This window comes from Periplaneta americana, chromosome 6 (assembly GCF_040183065.1).
Source record: "Periplaneta americana isolate PAMFEO1 chromosome 6, P.americana_PAMFEO1_priV1, whole genome shotgun sequence".
NCBI lineage: Eukaryota > Metazoa > Arthropoda > Insecta > Blattodea > Blattidae > Periplaneta > Periplaneta americana.
This window is the reverse complement of record NC_091122.1, coordinates 98,646,574-98,666,954: the sequence shown is the minus strand read 5'-3', so window position 1 is coordinate 98,666,954 and position 20,381 is coordinate 98,646,574. Positions and strand designations below refer to the sequence as shown.

The window sequence follows — 20,381 nt, the reverse complement described above, 5'->3', positions numbered from 1 at the left end:
ATTTTACCTCCGCCCTTTTGATGCTAAAGAATTAAATGCAATGGACTCACTTGGACTCTCTAGTTCTCACAACTAGCCTATCTTGCTTCTAGTTCAGTTCTAATTCTATTTGTTCCTATCTAGACCATCACTCACTTCTAATTCAGCAAACACAGTTCCAAATTTCGCTTATGCAGTTCACAAGATACATCTGAAATATGAGTAGCAGACTATCATTTGAATAACCTTACCCAAGCTCGCACTGCCTTGCCACACCATTTCCGTTGTCTTGGTCACGAGACGATTCAGTTTGTCCTGATAATCCAGTCGCCCAAATAGCAGCCCATCGAAGCCCATCCTAGCAAAGATGGAAGCCATCTCTCTGGAGTGGCCAAATGGATCAATTTGCCATCCAACACGAGGCTGTCCACATTTCCCAAAACTTTCATTCAGCTTCCTGAATAAGAAATAAAATTAGGTTGCAAAGGTGTCCGAAATAAGAATGACATGTTTCATATTTTATTGTTACTCTAGAAAGATGAAGAAGAAACACATTTAAATACATTCAAGTATTTTTTTAAAGACGGCGCACATTAATAATTTTAATTATATAAAATATTTAAAATGGTCGTCGTTGTACTCCTATTCCTCCTTAACCTCTGCAACAACACTATCGTCATCATTATCATTTCTCCTTTTTTCTTCTCCAGTTCTGTTTTTTACATCTATATTTTTCTTTCCCTCTTCTTCCACATAAGTGTTAACAATGTTAGCCATTGTTTCGATCATTCACTTGGCAGGTCAAACAACTTACCTTCGTCCTTTGGACTAGAAGTGCAGAATATGCTTTGAACTGTCTTTACTCAGTGTTAAGTATGAACGTGTTAATAGAGATTATGTTTTTAATTCTTGCAGTTTTGTTTTTTGTATGTAAACTGCTGCACTTTTTAAAATCTCATTTCAGCTACTGTAAACTCCAGCTTTCTTCTTGACTGCCCATGCTTCGGGATAGGATGATACAGTAGCAATATAGTAATATCTAGCTTTTCATTAATGTTAATTCTCACCATTTTGGAACTAGTGATAACTTCTCGATGTACAATGTAATTATTATTATTATTATTATTATTATTATTATTATTATTATTATTATTATTATTATTCATTCAATCATTCATTCATTCATAGTGTTCTGCTCAAGAGTAGGTCTTTCACTGCAAACCCAACTTTCTCCAATCTTTCCTATTTTCTGCCTTCCTCTTAGTCTCCACATATGATTCTTATGTCTTAATGTCGTCTATCATTTGACATCTTCCTCCTCGAACTCTTCTCCCGTTCACCATTCCTTCCAGTGCATCCTTCAGCAGGCAATTTCTTCTCAGCCAGTGATGAGCCAATTCCTTTTTCTCTTCCTGATCAGTTTCAGCATCATTCTTTCTTCACCCTCTCTTTCCAACACAGTTTCGTTTCTCCTTCTTCTTCTTCTTCTTCTTCTTCTTCTTATTATTATTATTATTATTACTATTATTAATAATGATCTTATTATTTAAATTAGTACAGGGTGCGTCAGAAAGAACGGATGGATTTCACATGGCAAGAAAATTGTAAAGATTCATCAAATCAAAAATTTATTGTTATCAACATATTCACCAATACATGCAGTTTATTTATGTAAAACAACATTATCCATATGATGTCCTTGGCTTTCAATACAGGCATCGAGGCGTTTTCTGATGTTCGCCATCACTTTCACAGTCATAGCTGGTGCAATTGCCACGATTTCTTCACGAATCGCTGTCTTCAGTTCGTCCAGTGTATGTGATCGATGTTTACAAACTTACGCCTTCAAATGGTCCCAAAGAAAGAAGTCGCAGGGCGCGAGATCTTACCGTAGCCTCGGACAATCTCAGTGCAATAGAATTTCGTCCAGGTGATTTCTTCTTTAATGTTGAACCTGTGATACGAAATGAAGCCACCCACCGCAAAATTGTATTCCGAGTTGGAATCCTAGCGTGACATCCGATGTCGAAATGAGTCCTGAGTGGCGATCACAGACTCTTCATTTTTCAAAAATGTCTCTACGATGAAAGCACGTTGTACACCAGACCAACACCATATTCTCAACTGAAACTGCATTCTATGGCTGACCCAACAGTCGTGGTCCCCCTCACTATATCTCTCTCCTCGTTGCGTGTCGATAGTTTGAAATCCATCCGTTCTTTCTGACGCACCCTTTACTAACATTCATGACTGACGAGAAAGGAATTCATTTTTTCTTTTTTTTTTTTTTAGTATTTTATTATGTGGTTGATTTTGAATGCTGAGCAAATGATAACTAATAGGATGGACTCTTTTCAGACTTGAAAGTTAATTTCAAGGTGTACACTCCATGCATGTTCGTCAGCATGTTGTTCCTCATAGGAAACGTGAAATTTTGAATCGACATATTCCCTATCTTCTCTATTAGAAGTCTCCACCATCATTATTGTGTTACCATCTTTGTCAAGAATTGAGAATATAATAATGGCAGGCTTTACTTCCTCACTCAATAGAAATTACAGTTCGAATTTTTCCACCTAGAAATTCATTGGCTTCAACTAGGATTGGAATTCTATAACTCGTTCTAGACGTAAATACACTAATCACTAAACTGCTGAGGACAACAAGTCTTGTTATTGACGTATTACTGAGGACGAACCCCCTCACATTGAAAGTACCAATACTTTGAGTTTCTCATTATGTAAAATGCAGTAATAGTTAGAAAAATACCCATTCTGAAGTCTAGCTAACGCAGCACAATTAAGTGTTTCAGTAAAAATGTGAGTTAGGCTAATTCACACCTAACTTAGGGACAAACGAACAAAATACTTGATGCTGTAGTATACTGGCCAGCATACATTTTATTTATGCTTATCCGTTATGTCACCAAATCTGTATTTTGAAATCTGAGTGCACTAACTCATTGGCAGTGGTGTAAATATTTGAGACAACACTGCTTACTACCTCACCTGAAACCCCATGTAAGCTGGTCAATAGTGGCCTGATAGTTGGTGGTAGCTTCGTCATTCATGCTCCAGCCACCTCCAATGAATTCGAGCTGCCCATTGTTGACCAATTTCTTGACCTTGTGACGCAGAGAATCATGCTGCTTCATCCACCATTTCCACCAGAATGCTGTCTCCACATAAACAAATCTGTCATCAAGAAAACAAAATTACAGTTTCCATGTTATGGTGGCACATTGGTCCGATGTTACAAAACTTGTAACCGTTTCTCACAAAAAAGACGGAGGTTCCAATCCTGGGGAGCAGAGGCAGCTATACCGTAAAGTGACCAATACCATCTTGAATGGAATGCTAGATTTTTATTAAGAGAGCATAGAGGTGATGCTGTGTGTGTGATATGCAAAATATACAATATCAAAGTGCTGATAAATTGAAACCTGTCAGCCAATTAAAAGGAAGCGTATGTTTTAAAACTTTGCTTAATAATTTGTTAAAATGGGAAACGGTCACTTGGTCGACCCATGAAAAGATGGCAAGAAAATCGCTTTTTCAGGCCATAACAGTTCTTTTGGGACTAGTACTTGACAGGATGATAATGATGATGATGGAATTAAAAAAATTAAAACAGTAAATAAATAGAATAGGGAACAATTTTTTTGTTAACTTTTACATTTTTATATATGGAAATAGGACAGTGGTATATACTGATTGTGATATAAATTTTAAGTTATTAGCTATGGTACTATATTAACTCTTTTATAACAACATTTATAAAAACTACATACAGTTTCTTAGAAACAGCATACCATGTAAAATATGAGTGTAATTCGATATTTCTCAAAAGACATAAATTGTTGAGTTTAATAGATTTGGGGTGTAGAATACCATCCAAAATAAATGTGAATCAACTTCTAAAAGCGGTGTAATGTTTCATGGTTATTTAGTTAATCCATTACTTTTTAATGCAGTAGAAAAGTTGTTAACACACTTACAATTAGAAGATTAAATTATAGATGTTTAAATTGTTTGAGGTGTGAGTTTCATTTCGGAAGCTATTAACGATTGAAGAACAAAGTGACGACGATATTTTAATTCTATATTAATGGCTTCTTACATAAATCAAACCCATTTTCTTACATCTTTTTGTTGTTGTACAAATCTTATTCTTTACATAGTCTGAACGATTTCAAAGGTGTTCTGTCTTTTGAATAATCTTACATATTATCTCTATCACGTCTGGATATCTTATTTAGTCTGAGACATACAGTATGACTACATGGTCTCCTAGGAATCTCATTAAGCAGGCATGAGAGTTTATTATAGGAATGTCATACGGGTTTCTAGATTTTGTAGGCTACAAAATGAGGCCATCTGGCATTTAATCTATGACTGTGATTAATTCTCAGGCACCTTGGTAACACAGTCGACAGAGCGCTGGCTTATGATGACTGCAGGCCCGAGTTCAAATATCAGCAATGGCAGAATTGTATTTATGGTGGTCAAAGCCAAGAGTGTAAGGATTTTCTCGGGGATCTCTCGTTTTTCCCTCGTCATTCCACCAGTACTCTAAACAATTCACCTTTTCTTATCATCTCCGTCTCGATAAATAGGGTACCTCCTATGAATGTGTAAAGCCAAATCAGCCATTTGTCATGGTAAGTTTTCCTTGTGGTTTGTTCAAAGATTAGAGATAGCAGTGGTGGTGGATTCTAGTCAACTCATTGATCTGAATCAGAGGCACAGGAACCTCCCAGGATCTTACCCTCCTCCTGACAGAGACATGACGACTTATTAGATCTATGAGGTATGGCAGACTACCGCCAGAGGTGTAGTTATATGGATTTGAAGGATGGAGAGGAATGAGTAGTGTGGTATATGGTGGGGCCTGCTTAGCCATCACTGGTGCACAAAAAGTGTATTTGGGCTAAAGTGCTTAGGAATGCTCCATGTCCCACCCGATAAGCACCTCTATACCTACATGATTAATTATTCTCACACAATATTGTTCAATTAATATCATACCTACCTTGCCTCCTGCTTCAGTTACCCAGTTCATATCATGATCTCTACATACACACGCAAAACAGCCATATACTGGTACTGACTGTACCAACACATGAAACAGCAATGTATTCATTATCATTCACTATTTCACTATCAGAGTTATGCAATATCTTACCCAGCGATATCAGGAACTGTCGGAACCTAACAGTATTCAGTCTCTGTACTTGTATTTATTTCTCTTTTTGTATTTGCGCTTTTCTTTCTTTTTTTTTATTTCTTTCTTTTCTCTCCATTTGTCTTTTTTTTTTCTTGTATTTGTATGATTGAATGAACGAATGAGCGAATGAGTCAATGAGTAAATAAATAAATAGTTCGGGGACAAGGAATAATACTAAAAGGGATTATAAATAACTTTAGCAAAATGAGTAAGGTTCCAGACCGAATTATATTTTGATAATTGAAAGAACAGTCTTGACAGTTCCAGTGAAGGAGAAAACAAAAGTTTCAAAATTTAATGTGCCCATCATGTTACAGGATTTTATACTACTGTGATGAAACTCCAGCACTGCCACATTTCTATGAAACAGAAGCATATGCTTTAATCACTCTACTATCTATTGAGAATTGTGATGTTTTTACTATAGTTATAAAAATTGTAAATGAATTAGTTTCACAGAGTGTGAATAACTGTAAGGGAGACAAATACAGATATTTTTATCTACATATGGTATAGAACATCTTTTTCCGACCGAAAGCAATAGTTTTTATAGTTACACTGATAAAAATAATAAACATTTAAATTACAGGTATAACTAAAATCAAATTCTGTTGCTCATGTAAGTTCAATGAATGCACTTTTTCATCTATCATTTCTCTCAAAAATATTTTTATCCAGATCGAATATTAAACAAAAAATTGTCATATTAACAGATTGAAAAGCCGCAATCAAAGCAATCTCCAATTATCATTCTACTGCACGATATCCAATCAATGATTAAGCTCTCTAAACCAAAGTTACAATTGATTGTACTACAAAGGATGCCCAGCCACGTTGGTATTGTGGGAAAAGAAATAGCAGATATTTTTGCCACCAAAGGAGTAAAAATAACTATGCAAATCCCACAAATACAGTTTTAACAAGAAAAATTCAAACAATAAAAAGTATATAAACATTTAAAACACAATAAACTATAAACAAAATATTAGAGGGGAAAAATGAATGCACATATTCATCTTCAGTCTCACATTTTGACAGTACCAAGAAAATCTGCTGTTGTTGCATTCCACCTCTTCCCTGGTCATCACTACTTATACGAACATCTCCTTAGGATAGTGTACATAGACAGGATTTCCAGGTGTCCCATATTGGAGGCCTGAAGAACTTATCCCACATGAAATCCATAGTTCCCTATAGAACCCAAAAACCCATATTTACGGACATTATGTCATAGACTGCCAGCAGTTTTTTTATTGTTCTTTTAATCTTTTACCCTTACTGTTTGTGCTGGTATCATTTTGTAGAATCGTAATAAGAACAGCCACTACATGTGAAGACGCGAAAAATGTTTCAAACCAAAATTAATGTTTCTCCTCCTCGTTAATCAAAGAGAACATATTGCATTTAGGTAACTAGAACATTTATTTAATATGAACACAAACTTTGCAATTATCTCTGCTCAATTTGAATGCCGTATTATAACATTAAAGTCCCTTCTAAAAGTTAGTAATGCAAATAAACTGATTTTCAGTAATATAACAGCTTTAATGGAATAAGGCTAAAGTATTTTTTTGCTCATACTATGCTTCAACATGCTAGTTTATGCTCTGAGATGATGCTCATAGATATATCCCCCCCCCCACCCTCCCTCTTCGATTTAAATGTTGCAACTGTTCCTTAATCTGAAAATCTGGCAACCCTATACATAAAAGACCCAAAATCTACAATACAGTATAACCCAATTATTGCGCTCGTCAAGGGACTGTGGCCTTCAGCACTATAGACGGGAAATGTCATGAAATGAGGAAAACAATTTAGACATCATTTCAAAGGAACCATATTTTATTGTCTATTAATTACAGTATCAAATGCAAATAAGAACTCGTTTGATATGAAAAAGTTTTGTTGTGATTCCTTCATTTATGATCCTTGCGAGCCTGCCTCGACTCACTTATTCTGTCCTCCACATGGTAAATCTTAGAGAGAGGACGTTCATTTTCCCCCTGCCTTCCACCCTCGCCGTCCTTGTTTGAGAAAAGAGAGCTCGGCCACCCAGTAAGAAGGAACATATGCTACTGGCCATGCTACTTTTTCCCTGCTGATATTGCATCCCTCTGCTAGTTCAATATGGGTCTGCAGAGGCCTGTCATGGATAGCATTCCCCTCACTCGACAGCCGGGCATGATGTCACTAATCACGTGATGGGGAGAAGCCAAGCCGAGCCACTCCTATAAAAGAAGAGTGACTACAACGCTTCTACCACTTTTCCTCCTAGTTGGTACCATCGTGTTTCTAACACCTCCGGATCAGGTCGCTGTACTTCTCCCCCTCCCTCCCTCCATATGTTGTAGCTAACCAGTTACGTTCATTTTCGGCTTTCCCCCTCGAAATTTTCTAGCACTCCTTCACTGGAGCGGCGAAGTGAGACAAGTGGTCAACACGTTTGGAGCTCACATATTCAGTTTTTTCACAGCCCCAACTCCCCCCTTGCAAGGACGTATTTTCACGTACCTTTAAAGTTTCTCCTTCCATTTCCTCTCTCATTCATTCATTCATTCATTCAGCGCTAGGAGGACATTCCTCTTACCTTCAAACCAACCACTTCTCTTATCTTCTGATCGCTTCAACCCTTCACCATTCTCTCCTACAACATTTCTGACTTCAACTCCCACACTCATCCCGGCTTGTTTGCTCAACCCCAACCATCTCCTCAACCCCCTCTAGAATCGGTAAGTCGCGAGCTGAGCTACACTGATCCTCCGACAATAGAGTCTACTGTTTTCCCACTCCTGGCATTGAAAAGTAGCGAGCTATGGCTTGTTAGATCCTTTGATCAAGAGAACTAACTGTCTACCTGATTCCATCTCTCTCTTTATCCTGTCGCCCCTCCCCACATCGTACATCAGAGCAAGCCAATTTTCCCCAGGCACTCCTGTTACCCCTACCTCCCTCTCACACAAATATTACTTTACTATCATACATCGCAACTCTCCCCCCACATCAAGGTCTAAGGACAAATTCATAAATTACCTATTTATATTCGAAAAACTCTTTCACCTACTTCTTGAACCAAGGGAAAATATCTAACTTTTTTCTTGTTGTTAATAAATAAATATTATTTAAAACAGTCTTTTCTTATCTTCATCATAATCTCCCATCATCACCTCACTAAAAAAAAAAAAAAAACAAGCTTCAGCCTTCTTGTCCCGTCACTCCCGTTTCCCCTTTCTACACATTGCCAACATGTCAGAGGGACATCAACAGAGATCGGCACACGACAATTTGTTTGCCTTGTGTTTGTACTACTATTATGAATGATAACTTTTTCTATGTGGTTCAAGGAACTACAGAAAACTTAACTTGATACACTGCCAGGAGCAACACTAATGTATTTTCGAAGCAAATTTACTGCTCTGAGGACTTCTTTTGGTGTGGGAACACTTTCATCTATATATTCAATTCCTCATCACTGTCTTCATCTTGGGAGGTAGTGGCAACATGATCTGCAACCATGTCGTCAACACCACGGGTTTCTGATGTCCCTAGATCATTGTCAACTGACACAAAATCCTCCATGTTAACTTCCCCCAACTTCTGTACAGGAGCCCAATCCTTGACATCATCCATTGTGAAAGAGGCATCCATTTCACAGGTTGTTATGCCATTTTGCACTGCAAACTTACTGCAAACTCCACAGAATTCAAAGGATGACTAAATTTTACAGAAATGACAGGGTGACTTTTGAATGTTAAAATGCTTTCATACAAAGGAAAGTACTGGTAGGTGCAACTTCCGACAGTGCCTACCAGAGGGTTTTTTCAGGTAGAGGGTGAAATTTCTTTCTTGCACTCATGGTACAGTGATCCTCAGTACAGTCGCGGCAACATACTCGTATTTTTTCACCATGCTTTTAAAACATTACAAGTTTCGAAGTTTATACAAAATTTTTTACTCATTTCCAATCCGAAAAAAGTGCTAGAAGCGGGATTTGGAAGCGTTACAAGAGAGTAAAATTATACACGATTCTACATGAAATATTCAGGACTTTATACAAAAAGAGCATAATAAAAGGGATAACATTATATGTGGGAGCGTATTAACTAGGTTTTACTGTATGCAGAGATTGGACAAATCCTCAACAAGAACCAACTCCTAACTTGCCAGAAACTAGACAGAAAAAAGCAGCAAAACCCTGAAATATTAGGTCTCTTTAGGAAAGCAAGGGGAAAAATAGCACAAGCTACTTAAAATTTCATTACAATTGGACAACAACATATTTCAATCATTCTATTAATATATTGCATTAGCGCTGAAGTGGCTGCATAACTCCAATTTAGAATGTAAAACAGTTGTTTTATGAGCAGTGTAACTTAATACAAAAGTGCTTTGGACAGAAAATAACGTTTCTGAGTACATGTATATAATGAAAAATACGTTTTTTCTTCCCTATAATACAGTTTCTAAAACACGTTTTCTTACATCTTTGGTGTACTCTGAGTTGTTTAAGTGCATCTTACTTGTTAGGCATAAGACTAGACAGTATAAAGTAGTAGCATGAGGCACTGGCTGGTACTTATTGGCAACACCAAGGGAGAATTGTCAGAGCCATTCTCCTGGCGATCACACTATAACTCCATTTTTGTGAAAGAGAATGACACAATGGATCTATTGAGGCTATTTATATTCTTCTGTCTGAAGAAATATGTGAAAGAAGAGGAGAAACACGAAAGAGATTGAAAGAAATTACATAAATAACCATGCTGAAAAATAAATAAATAAGAATTTATGTGAAAAAGACTGTGTAATTCAAAAGTTTCATATAAATTATGAACACCTACCTATTTACTTGACTACTGCAAGTACCATACTGTAACTTTACTGGCCTTTCTTAATTTTTCACTTAACACTGTGTGAATGTAACGAATGCATATACCTTTTCTGTGGGTCTTGTAACAATTCTTTCACAACTGAATCTATGATGTACTGTACTCCAGCTCTCTGAATTTTGGTTTTACCTGCAAGTAATCCACAATTATTCATATAAGTTATGTGAGAGATTCTCTAGTCTATAAGTATGAATTATCAGCTAGAATACTCACTGCCATAATAGTACTGGTCTACAGTCTTCAGCCAGCCGACATCGTCATGGGTATGGGCTACCAGGTGCACATTGATCTTGTCAGGTTGCGGCTTGGGGCATGACTACAACAAAAGAAATTATCATGACTCCAATTCCATAATTCATTAATCGCTAATAAAATGAAAAGTTCACATATTGGGTATGTTGAAGGTGTTCAGAGAAAAGAGCTTATCCCACAAAATAAATTTTTTTCAGAAACAGCTATTATTAAATCAACACATTATTATTTGTTACTTTATAAGAAGGAATGTAAATATAATTGTCAAAAACCATACCTTCACGTTTTGTAATTAAATTTTAACTAATTTACACTAATTACAGCTAAAAAAGTCACATTTAAAAAATGATGGGTAAGCCCTTTTACCTAAACACCATCAATATGATACACCTCCGCCATCCAGGATTAACCCCGGAAAGAAAGAATGGGCTAGATTCAAACTGCAGCTGATTTGATATTTATTACATCCACAGTTCTTCGATACAAAGGGATGGTTATCCTGCAAAGATTTTTCAGTAATATTCGTCAGTCTCTCTTAAAAATTGCAATAGAATACTAATGCATAGTTAGGGTATTGACTTACAATCATGGAGATGTTATTAGTACATGAAATCCTGCTGAGTCAAGGAATTTGTGGTGGACAAAAATTGTACTGGGCCAAGATTTCTCGAGTACTCCATTATCTATTCATTATTTCACAATTTTTCAATAATTCACAATCATTTTGTTGTCCTCTATGGTCTAGTGGTCACCTCGCTTGTTATTTGATCCCAGGTTAGCAGACTGAAACCCAGTCAAGGGCCATAGGTTTTAATACAGTATACAAAGTGCTCAGTTTTCCTTCAGTGTTAGATTAAGTGGAAATAGTCTAAAAAACTATAAGCATATAGTTTCTTGGTTTGGAATCGAATAATCACTTGAACTGGAAAACACACATAGAATATGTTGTTCATAAGTGGAGCTCTGCCTGTTATGCATCCTTATCTCCTATTGGTGATATAAATACAGTGGAGTCCCTCCGTTGGAAATTTTGTTATGGAAACTTCTAATTTGGAAAGCTAGCTAACTCCGCCCACTACAGGAACACCATTCAATACGTTACTAATAAGGCAATCGCTTTGCTGATGCTCGATGTTGACATCAAAAGATACAGTAAAGGAGAAGAAAGAAATGTATTTAAACTAATACATGAAAATATTACAAACTTAAGTAAGAATTAGTTTAGCATATAAATTTGTACACATACAAATATAAGAAGATGATTTTTTAATAACACATACAAAAAAATATAAGAGTAAATAATTACAGTGGTAATTCCTCTAAATAAAATAATTGTTTTAACGTTAATGGCAAACATATTTTTAAGTCATTTAGACTGATACTGTTTCATAATACATTTACTCAGACAAAAAATTAAGTTGAAACGTGTAGGAAATCTGCTGCGTGGTCCCTCCAACGCTTAGAGACAAGTATGTACAGTGTTTGTACTCACTCTGCTGTTTACACAACGTTCTCTGTCTACCAGTCACTGAATTCATCGTTCGGCAGTGGTTACATCGTCTAGGTAGGGGCGGGCACAGAAGACATACAAATGTATAAAATGACCTTTGATTGGCAATAGCTTTTACCCCCCATTTATAAACAACGAAGGGAGTCCACAGTACCCTTAAAATGGTATACTTAAATGTATGCATACTTATTCCATATAATGTCTATATTCTGTATAATGAAATAAGGATTAATATTCTGGGCAAATTCATCTGAAGCTGAATGTATTTTTGTTTTGTGAAAGGAAGTCTTAAGAAAAGATAAATGTGCATAAAAAAAAAAGAATATCCTGTAAAGAGATTTTTCAAAATTTAGAACTCGTCTTTATCTTGTGAGTACATTCTTTTGCTTTTCATGTTTCTTTTTGTCACTTAATGATGCTGTATCAACTATTCGGTTATTTAGCATCGATGGGATTGGTGATACCGACATCGTATTTGGCGAGATGAGATCGAGAATTCGCCATAGATTATCTGACATCTGCTTTACGGTTAGGGAAAACCTCGGAAAAAACCCAACCAGATAATCAGCCCAAGCGGCAATCAAACACACTCGAGTGCAACTCTGGATTGGTAGGCAAGTGCCTCAGCCGACTGAGCTAAGTTGGTGGCCCACTTTTCATGTTAAAAATCAAGATACTGTTATTACTAATCAGAAAATTCTTAATTTTAATATAAGATACAAATCAGATCTCCATTTACCCTCTGTTCATGGTTTGATGCAAATATGTGTCAATTATTTCTTTCTTCTACCGCATAAGATAAAGTGATAAATTAAATGGTAGAAAGGGTATGTCTAGCCTACAATAAATTATGTCAGATTAATTATTTACATATTTATGAGTCCAATTGAAAATTTGTTAGACAAAAATTTAGGGCTTAAAAATATCTCCACGAATTGGTTCCAAAAATTAACATAACCAAAGTCGTTACGAAAATGAAGTAAAGAGAGAGACAAATTTATATGAGAGAGAGAGATTTCCTAGAAAATATTTATCTTGAATGGTTTGTGCTATTGATTGATTGATTGACAAGTATACTATTTCGTTACAGAGATAATATTTTTCCGCATTGCTACAATTTTAAGTACCTATTTTACGAAACAGTAAAATAATATGATATGATAATGTGATAAATGGAGAGCAAATCTGTGCAAAATTAATTGCAAATATTTACTTAAACTGTATTTATAATTAAAAAGTAAATCAGATATCTCTTTTTGGAAATAAGAAAATGAAACAATCATTATTTCCGTGCACAGCAAATGACTTCATTTCTGTATACCTTGCAAATAATAGTCGAAGAAAGTAAATTAAAAAAAGTAATATCATAGGTGACGATAAAGAACTGAACTGTTGCGAAACGCGCATAAGGTATAATGAAGACGTATGCTTAATCTTCATGACACCAGGGTGCGAATTAACGGAGGGACGGGGGGGGGGGCATTCCTCCCTGTTGGAACGTTATCCCCCTCTCATAAATTCATATTAACATCCCTGCCAGGCATAACTTCTATCCCCGGTCACAAAATATGATTGTTTTAATACAAGTATACTTTATAAAGTACAGTATAAAGTAAGCAAAGAAAATGATATTGATGTATTATCATCACCGGCAACCTGACAACAATCAATAACTTGGGAATTACACATCTTATCTTAAGCTGCTAATGGATATTATTATTATTATTATTATTATTATTATTATTATTATTATTATTATAATCAAGATGCAAGACAAGCAACTCAGTGCGACCAAACGTTGAGCCATATCGAATGAGGATAATAATAATTTTATGTATGGTATTCTCTGTCTAGGATTCTATCCCCCCTACCAGAAATCTCAATTCGCACCCTGCATGACACTGATTCATTGCGCCATTATCATTGTTTAGTCGCTTCACTGGTTCCCATAGGCCTAATAGTATTTCGAAAGGGCCAGAAAATTGTAAGACAGTCTAGATTTTCTTGTAACACACAATTTACTGTACTTGTTATTTATTGTCCTAATTGTTACATCCAAATTATGAAATTTCGCGTCAAACTGTAGATATTAACAACACAACTATTGGATCCAGCCTGCTATACATCCTTTTATCCTATCATTTCGCCAAATAAAGGCTTCCTTTGCATATGTTCATTTCGTCAAATAAAGGCTTCCTTTGAATATGTCATCACAGATAAATAAAACACAGTTCTCAGAATGTGATAATTTTTTTCTTAATTTCCTTCCTACTTCAGCATTTTTTCTAAGGAACAGATGAGGTGGTACTTTCATACAAGTAAGAGCACTGCTCGAAATGCAAAATTTATCACGTATTGATATGAAATTCAGAAGAAAAATGTAGTTCCGTAATACTGAGTTTTTAATTGGTTATTTTACGACGCTTTATCAACTGCTATGACCAGGGGTGTGGTGGTAATAATTTAACAAAGGGCTCGCAAAAAAAAGAAGAAAAGTGGTGGCCAACGGAAAAATACGGAGCAGGGGAAGGGGTTACAATTTAATTGTTACTTTATAATAATAATAATAATAATAATAATAATAATAATAATAATAATAATAATAATAATAATAATGCATTGTATTCTTCACCGGACATAATTAGGAACATTACATCCAGACGTTTGAGATGGGCACGGCATGTAGCACGTAGGCTATGGACGAATCCAGAAATGCATATAGAGTATTAGTTGGGAGGCCGAGACTTAGATGGGAGGATAATATTAAAATCAACGCAGTTTCTTTCTGGACATGTGAAATTTGGAACTTACTTCGACAGATTCAACATACCAGCAGATATCGACTCTACTTGTTCCTGCTGCGAAGACCTTCACAGTGTGAAACATCTTCTGTTTGCCTGCCCCATTATTGAAGTAAAGAGATTTCAACTAAAGACACATCTTCTGGACTGTAACACCGAGTACAGCACTCCACTATGTGAAGTGATTAAAAAACCGTGTTGCTGCAGAGAATTTATATATTTGTTAAACTTTATCTTCAAAAGACTCTAGAGCTATCTTTCACCATTATGTGTACATAAAATAAGCAGTATATATATATATATATATATATATATATATATATATATATAAAACCAAACTAAAACTCTAGCATACCGCTTGGTAAATTAGGGTTCTCTTGAGCGGATATTTAATAATTAATAATGTTAAAGTGAATTTGTAGAAGGTGGAATATGATGATAGGGGCTGGATTATCTTACTCAGGCTTATTTGAGGGCGGCAATGAACCTCCAGGTTCCTTAAAAGCTAGTAAGCAGTACTAATAATAATAATAATAATAATAATAATAATAATAATAATAATAATTTACTTTCAAAATAGCTTCCAAACTGCATTTCGTTCAGCGATGTGTTCAGTAGGATAGCACAAACGGGACTGGGTCCCATTCTTTCATATGTTTGCCAATTGCCGATAATTTTAATAGCCATTAAACCGACATGTGGGAGACTGTAAGCTTACTTCTTTCACAATTGACAATGTCATTAATTACACTAAAGCCTCTTTTAGCTTACGTGCTGCTAATGGTGCTGTTGATAATGGTTTTCAATTGTAGCTACAATTTTTGCTGCATCAGTTGCACTTAAGGGGAGAGGACGGTATTTTTTGGTAAAAAATGAATAAGTTTTCAAAAAAAAATCTTTAACATACTCTATGATATATTATGTAGAACACATTGCATAACATTTTGTGGGTATTTGTGCCCTTATCGGATGCTGAGATGTCATTTTTAACCTTCCTGCACTCTGGATTTTTAAATCACACACTCCCTTTGATTGTTGTTTCCAGTAATTTCATTTTTATGCTACATTGCCAGACAAAAATGAATATAATTTCTGAACTATTAAGATATATGGATGAAATTTAGAACACACATTTTCTAGACTTAGGAACCTTTCCTCTGTAACAGAATTTTGCTAATTGATTTCATTTTTAAAATATATCTGTCTGTTTATAAAAAAGAAAATAAAAAAGTGTTATTAAATTTGAATTGTTTATTTTACAAATGTAGGGACTAATATCAAAATTCGTCGGCTTGGGTAGAGTAGTTGGTATAGCGCTGGTCCTCTGTGCTCGAGGTTGCGAGTTCGATCCTGGCCCAGGTCGATGACATTTAAGTGTGTTTAAATGCGACAGGCTCATGTTAGTAGATATACTGGCATGTAAAAAAACTCCTGCGGGACAAAATTCCGGCACACCATCGACACTGATATAACCTCTGCAGTTGCGAGCGTCATTAAATAAACTATAATTTAATTTAATATCAAAATTCTGTTACAGACAATTTGTAGAATGTACTTTTACAAGTAAAAAAAAAAACTGTTTGAATTTATCTTTGAAAATGGCTTAGATTTTTAGTAAAATTCTGCGACATTGTTTTTACAAATCTGGGCCCCATTTTTTTTTTTTTTTTTTTTCAAAATATTTATTTTTGTTTGAGTTGCTATATCCATGAGCTCTCTAGATACAAAAATTAATAATTTACACCAAATAGGAAAAAAAAGTAAAAAAAAAAATACCGTAGTGGCATTCCTACACAAATTGAGATAATGTGCTACAAGAATAAGAACTTAAAATTTTATAGAGATGAATGGAAACGTGAAGTTTTCACCAGATGTTTAAAGATTAGAACGTGATTACAAATCGATATTTTATAGCAATGATATTCTGTGCTATTCTTTTTTATTTAGATCTGCATTGTTGTCAAACCTAAAGTCTCTAGACATTGTTTCACTGTTACTAAGCAATGAAGCCTATTGAAAATAAAAAATCTCTCTTAATTTTTAGTTTTTGTATGTGGCTCACTTTTTTTGTTTCAGTTTATTGAAGAAAAACGCAACAAGCAAAAGAGCTGAAATGGAGCGTGACTACTCAGTGGTTGTCCTTCTCTGCGTAAGGTAAGATGACGGGAAGTACTTCGTGTAGCTTCGTGTGACGTCTTTCAACGCAAGATTCGAATATTGTAGTCAATCTCGCAATGCTTGAGCAGTTACTGTAAGTTTTACGGCGACTGGAGCCGAGCATTGTAATCAAGGGTGTAGTCGTAAAGAAAATAGTACCAGGGCGCTTCGCGATATATAGTACCTATTATTATTTTCTTATTGAATTACATTATTCACGGGAAGTACTGTAGTGCAGTATTATCCTATGATGTAATATGTCAAAGACATTTACATTTACAATACTGTGGCAAGATATTCAAAATGACCTGAAACATACAATATGGTGGCAATGGGAAGGAGAATGGTCTGCACAAGAGGGAAACAAATTACGAAGAATACAGAATACTGTTCGAGTTTGGGATTCGTCATCTGACACATGGCCATCTCCTACATGGCGAGTCTCAGCCGGAGTGTGATATATGCCGTGTTCCACTTACGGTGGAACATTTGTTATCGCATTGTAGAAAATATGACCGTGTCCGTCGGCAATATGGAATTCGGCCGACTCTACGTGACGCTCTTGAAAATGGTTTCAATTGTACAAATGCAGTTCTGAGATTTTTGTCGAATACAGGACTTGACAGGATGATTTAGTTTTTTATTGACCTGTTTTACTTATCCTCCGGACCCTTTTCATCCGGAGGTTGCATTTGTTGTTTAGTATAATAATAATAATAATAATAATAATAATAATAATAATAATAATAATAATAATAATTCTTTATTTATACTGGCAGAGTTAAGGCCATAGGGCCTTCTCTTACACTCTACTAGGTCACAAAGTATTCAAGCAGTTAAAATTTAACAAAAAAAGTTACAGAAGAGAATACTAACATATTACAGAGAGAAATAATAATAGCATAATAAAATCTACACTAAACAACATGAGAATAATACCATAATAGAAAAAAAGAAAGTAAAATGCATTGGAATATAGCAAAAGCAACTCTTTTAGCACAAATGGTTAATATGGAAAACGTAAGGAAGAATATAACAAAATAGAATATAATAAAATAAAAAAGAAAAAAAAAAAAGAAAGAAAATTAAATAAAATCCACAATAAAAGGCTATGATAATAAATTCGTCAGCTGATAAAGGGAACAAAAAGGGGAAATGAAGGAAAGAAATATATAGCCTATATTTTTACATAACTATCGCAGAGAAAAGGGCTTATAACTGAAAGGACTCTGATTTGAAAAAGTGCAATTTTAATTTATTTTTGAAACTAGACAATGTCCGACAGTCTCGACATGTTGTGGTAGAGAGTTCCAGAGATGAGCTGCAGAGACGGTGAAAGATGAAGAGTAGAAGGATGTTCTGTGTTTAGGAATGGAGAGTGTGATATGGTATTGTGAGCGAGTATCTATTTCGTGATATGAGGACAAATGTTGAAAACGAGAAGCTAAGTAGCTAGAGTTAGAGTTTTGAAGAATATTGAAGAGTAAGGTGAGAGAGTGAATACTTCTTCGCTCTTTGAGACGGACCCAGGACAGCATATTTAGTGAAGGTGTGATACGGTCAGATCTACGGACGTTGCAAATAAATCGAACACATGCATTATGAACACGCTGTAGTCTATCTGTCAATTTCATGTTAAGGTCAGTGTAGAGTGTGTCACAGTAATCAAAAAGAGGCATCAAGAGCGACTGCTCTAAATTCTTCTTGAGAAGCAACGGAAGGAAATTTCGAATTCTTTTTAGTGCGTGAATTTTCGTGCGTAGTATATGTTTTTACCGAACTTGACATTCGGACCTTTCACATCCAAGTATTTTAAAAATGCGCCAGATAGTTTATTTCTGGTGGCATTTGTTTTATTATTTTTATTGTTTCTTTTTAAATACTAGCTAGGGTGTGAGAACTCCTCACTTTATGACTTTTATGCATCACTTTGTTGAAACTGCATTTGTGTACCTCGTTTTAACTGTGACAACGCTGTTTAGTTCTTTTAAGCATTCTGATTACTGTATTGTGTTTCTGTTTTGTGAAGGATTTTAGATAAGGGCGCAAATAGCCATAGTAACTGACGCGCCCTTTTTAAACCCCACTAACTAACTTTACAATACCGGTAGATCTATGTACTTAATTCTTTCGGGGGGGGAAAAAGTATTTTACACTTGTTTGTCTGGTATTTCAATTCTTATAATGAATAATCAAATTTTCAAGACGATTTAAAATTTTAAATATTAATTTACACTGAATAGCACCATAAGAACAAGACCTTTCCGTTTAACACTTATTGTAATGAGCATCGCAATCACAGAGATTTCAATACACCAAAGAAAATAAAAAGACCAACAAAAATCCAGAATTATAGCCGACTGAGGAAAGTTGTTTGGGAAAGAGGGTGTAGAAAAAAGGTAGGGTATTGCAATCGTGTGTAGGAAAAAGGTAGGGTATTGCAATCGTGTGTAAGTTTAAGCGCGCAGATAAAGGATCGAATAAGAGAGTGAGATATTGAATGAAGGGTTATGTGAGGGCGGCAATGAACCTGCGGGTCCCTTAAAAGCCATTTGTAAGTAATTATTATTATTATTATTATTATTATTATTATTATTGTTATTGTTGTTATTATTATTATTATTATTATTATTATTATTATTATTATTATTATTATTAATGCTGCTACTATTATACATACTACTAATCCATACTTATAAAGTACAAAATTGAGTAAGACTCAAGTAGGGCAATTATTATTTTAAGAAATACAAATAAAGAAGCAGGACGCTCCCAGGTTGCATAATAAAGTATAGGGGCTGCGCCCGGCAAGACTACATCACTGATCGTCATGTAATGCAGTAACCAAATGTTGCATTACAAAATGATGTCAGAGCGGTGAATGCTCACTTCAGAAGTGCTCCGTTTTGTTAACAATTCTCGTTGAGTTGTCGGATGCAGAAGTAGCGAGTGCTGTTTTTATTGTTATGGGATGAGGTCATTTGCAGAAAAAGAAAATAATGGAAATAGTGATGGCAAACGAATCTATATAGAGACAGAAATATTCATGCTACATGGTTGAGGTTTTTACCGGAGTTTTCCCTCAACCCAATATGAGCAAATGCTGGATAACTATTGGTGTTGGACCCCGGACTCATTTTACCGCATTATCACCTTCAACTCATTCAGACGCTAAAATAAATAACCTAAGATGTTGATAAAGCGTCGTAAAATAATCTACTAAATAGCCTACTAAAAAAAACATGGTACATCTAACTTTCGATATTTAAAAAATCGAGGACTCAATGGCAATTTCACTAGAAATGTCTTTTACAGACTTCAGTATCTGATTTGATTGGGTCAAGAACTGCAAAAAGAAGACAATATTAAAAAACTTTGTGAGGCGTAAATAATAGCAGTTTCTGTGCGTTTTTATTTTTCAGGGATTCGTAAAAAAAAAAAAAAAACGACAGGGTAGTGTAGCTAGCACGCTAGCGAACATCGAGCATATAATATCGTCGCCTGAATGCAAGAACTAGGTAACTCGAAATTTGCGTTTTTTAGTTACCTCTTTTATGGCATAGCAAAAAT

The 20,381-nt window shown here is 35.2% G+C and overlaps 1 protein-coding gene and 1 long non-coding RNA gene across 3 annotated transcripts in view; one reads left to right on the top strand and one right to left on the bottom strand.

Annotated features, from left to right (window-relative positions):
- Window positions 1-16,801, top strand: part of LOC138701541 (uncharacterized) — a 90,824-nt gene extending 74,023 nt beyond the window's left edge. Inside the window, exon 3 of the long non-coding RNA XR_011332615.1 lies at window positions 16,731-16,801. This is a non-coding gene — a long non-coding RNA (uncharacterized lncRNA). The remainder of the gene's footprint in view (window positions 1-16,730) is intronic.
- The window catches only part of LOC138701540 (lysosomal alpha-mannosidase-like), a 123,784-nt gene that overhangs the window by 63,339 nt on the left and 40,064 nt on the right, over window positions 1-20,381 (bottom strand). For both annotated transcript variants that reach the window (XM_069828539.1, XM_069828538.1), the window contains exons 2-5: window positions 10,305-10,407; window positions 10,139-10,220; window positions 2,988-3,173; window positions 231-436 (exon numbers count right to left, since the gene is read on the bottom strand). In XM_069828539.1, coding sequence (XP_069684640.1) covers window positions 231-436; window positions 2,988-3,173; window positions 10,139-10,220; window positions 10,305-10,407 — 577 coding nt within the window. The remainder of the gene's footprint in view (window positions 1-230; window positions 437-2,987; window positions 3,174-10,138; window positions 10,221-10,304; window positions 10,408-20,381) is intronic.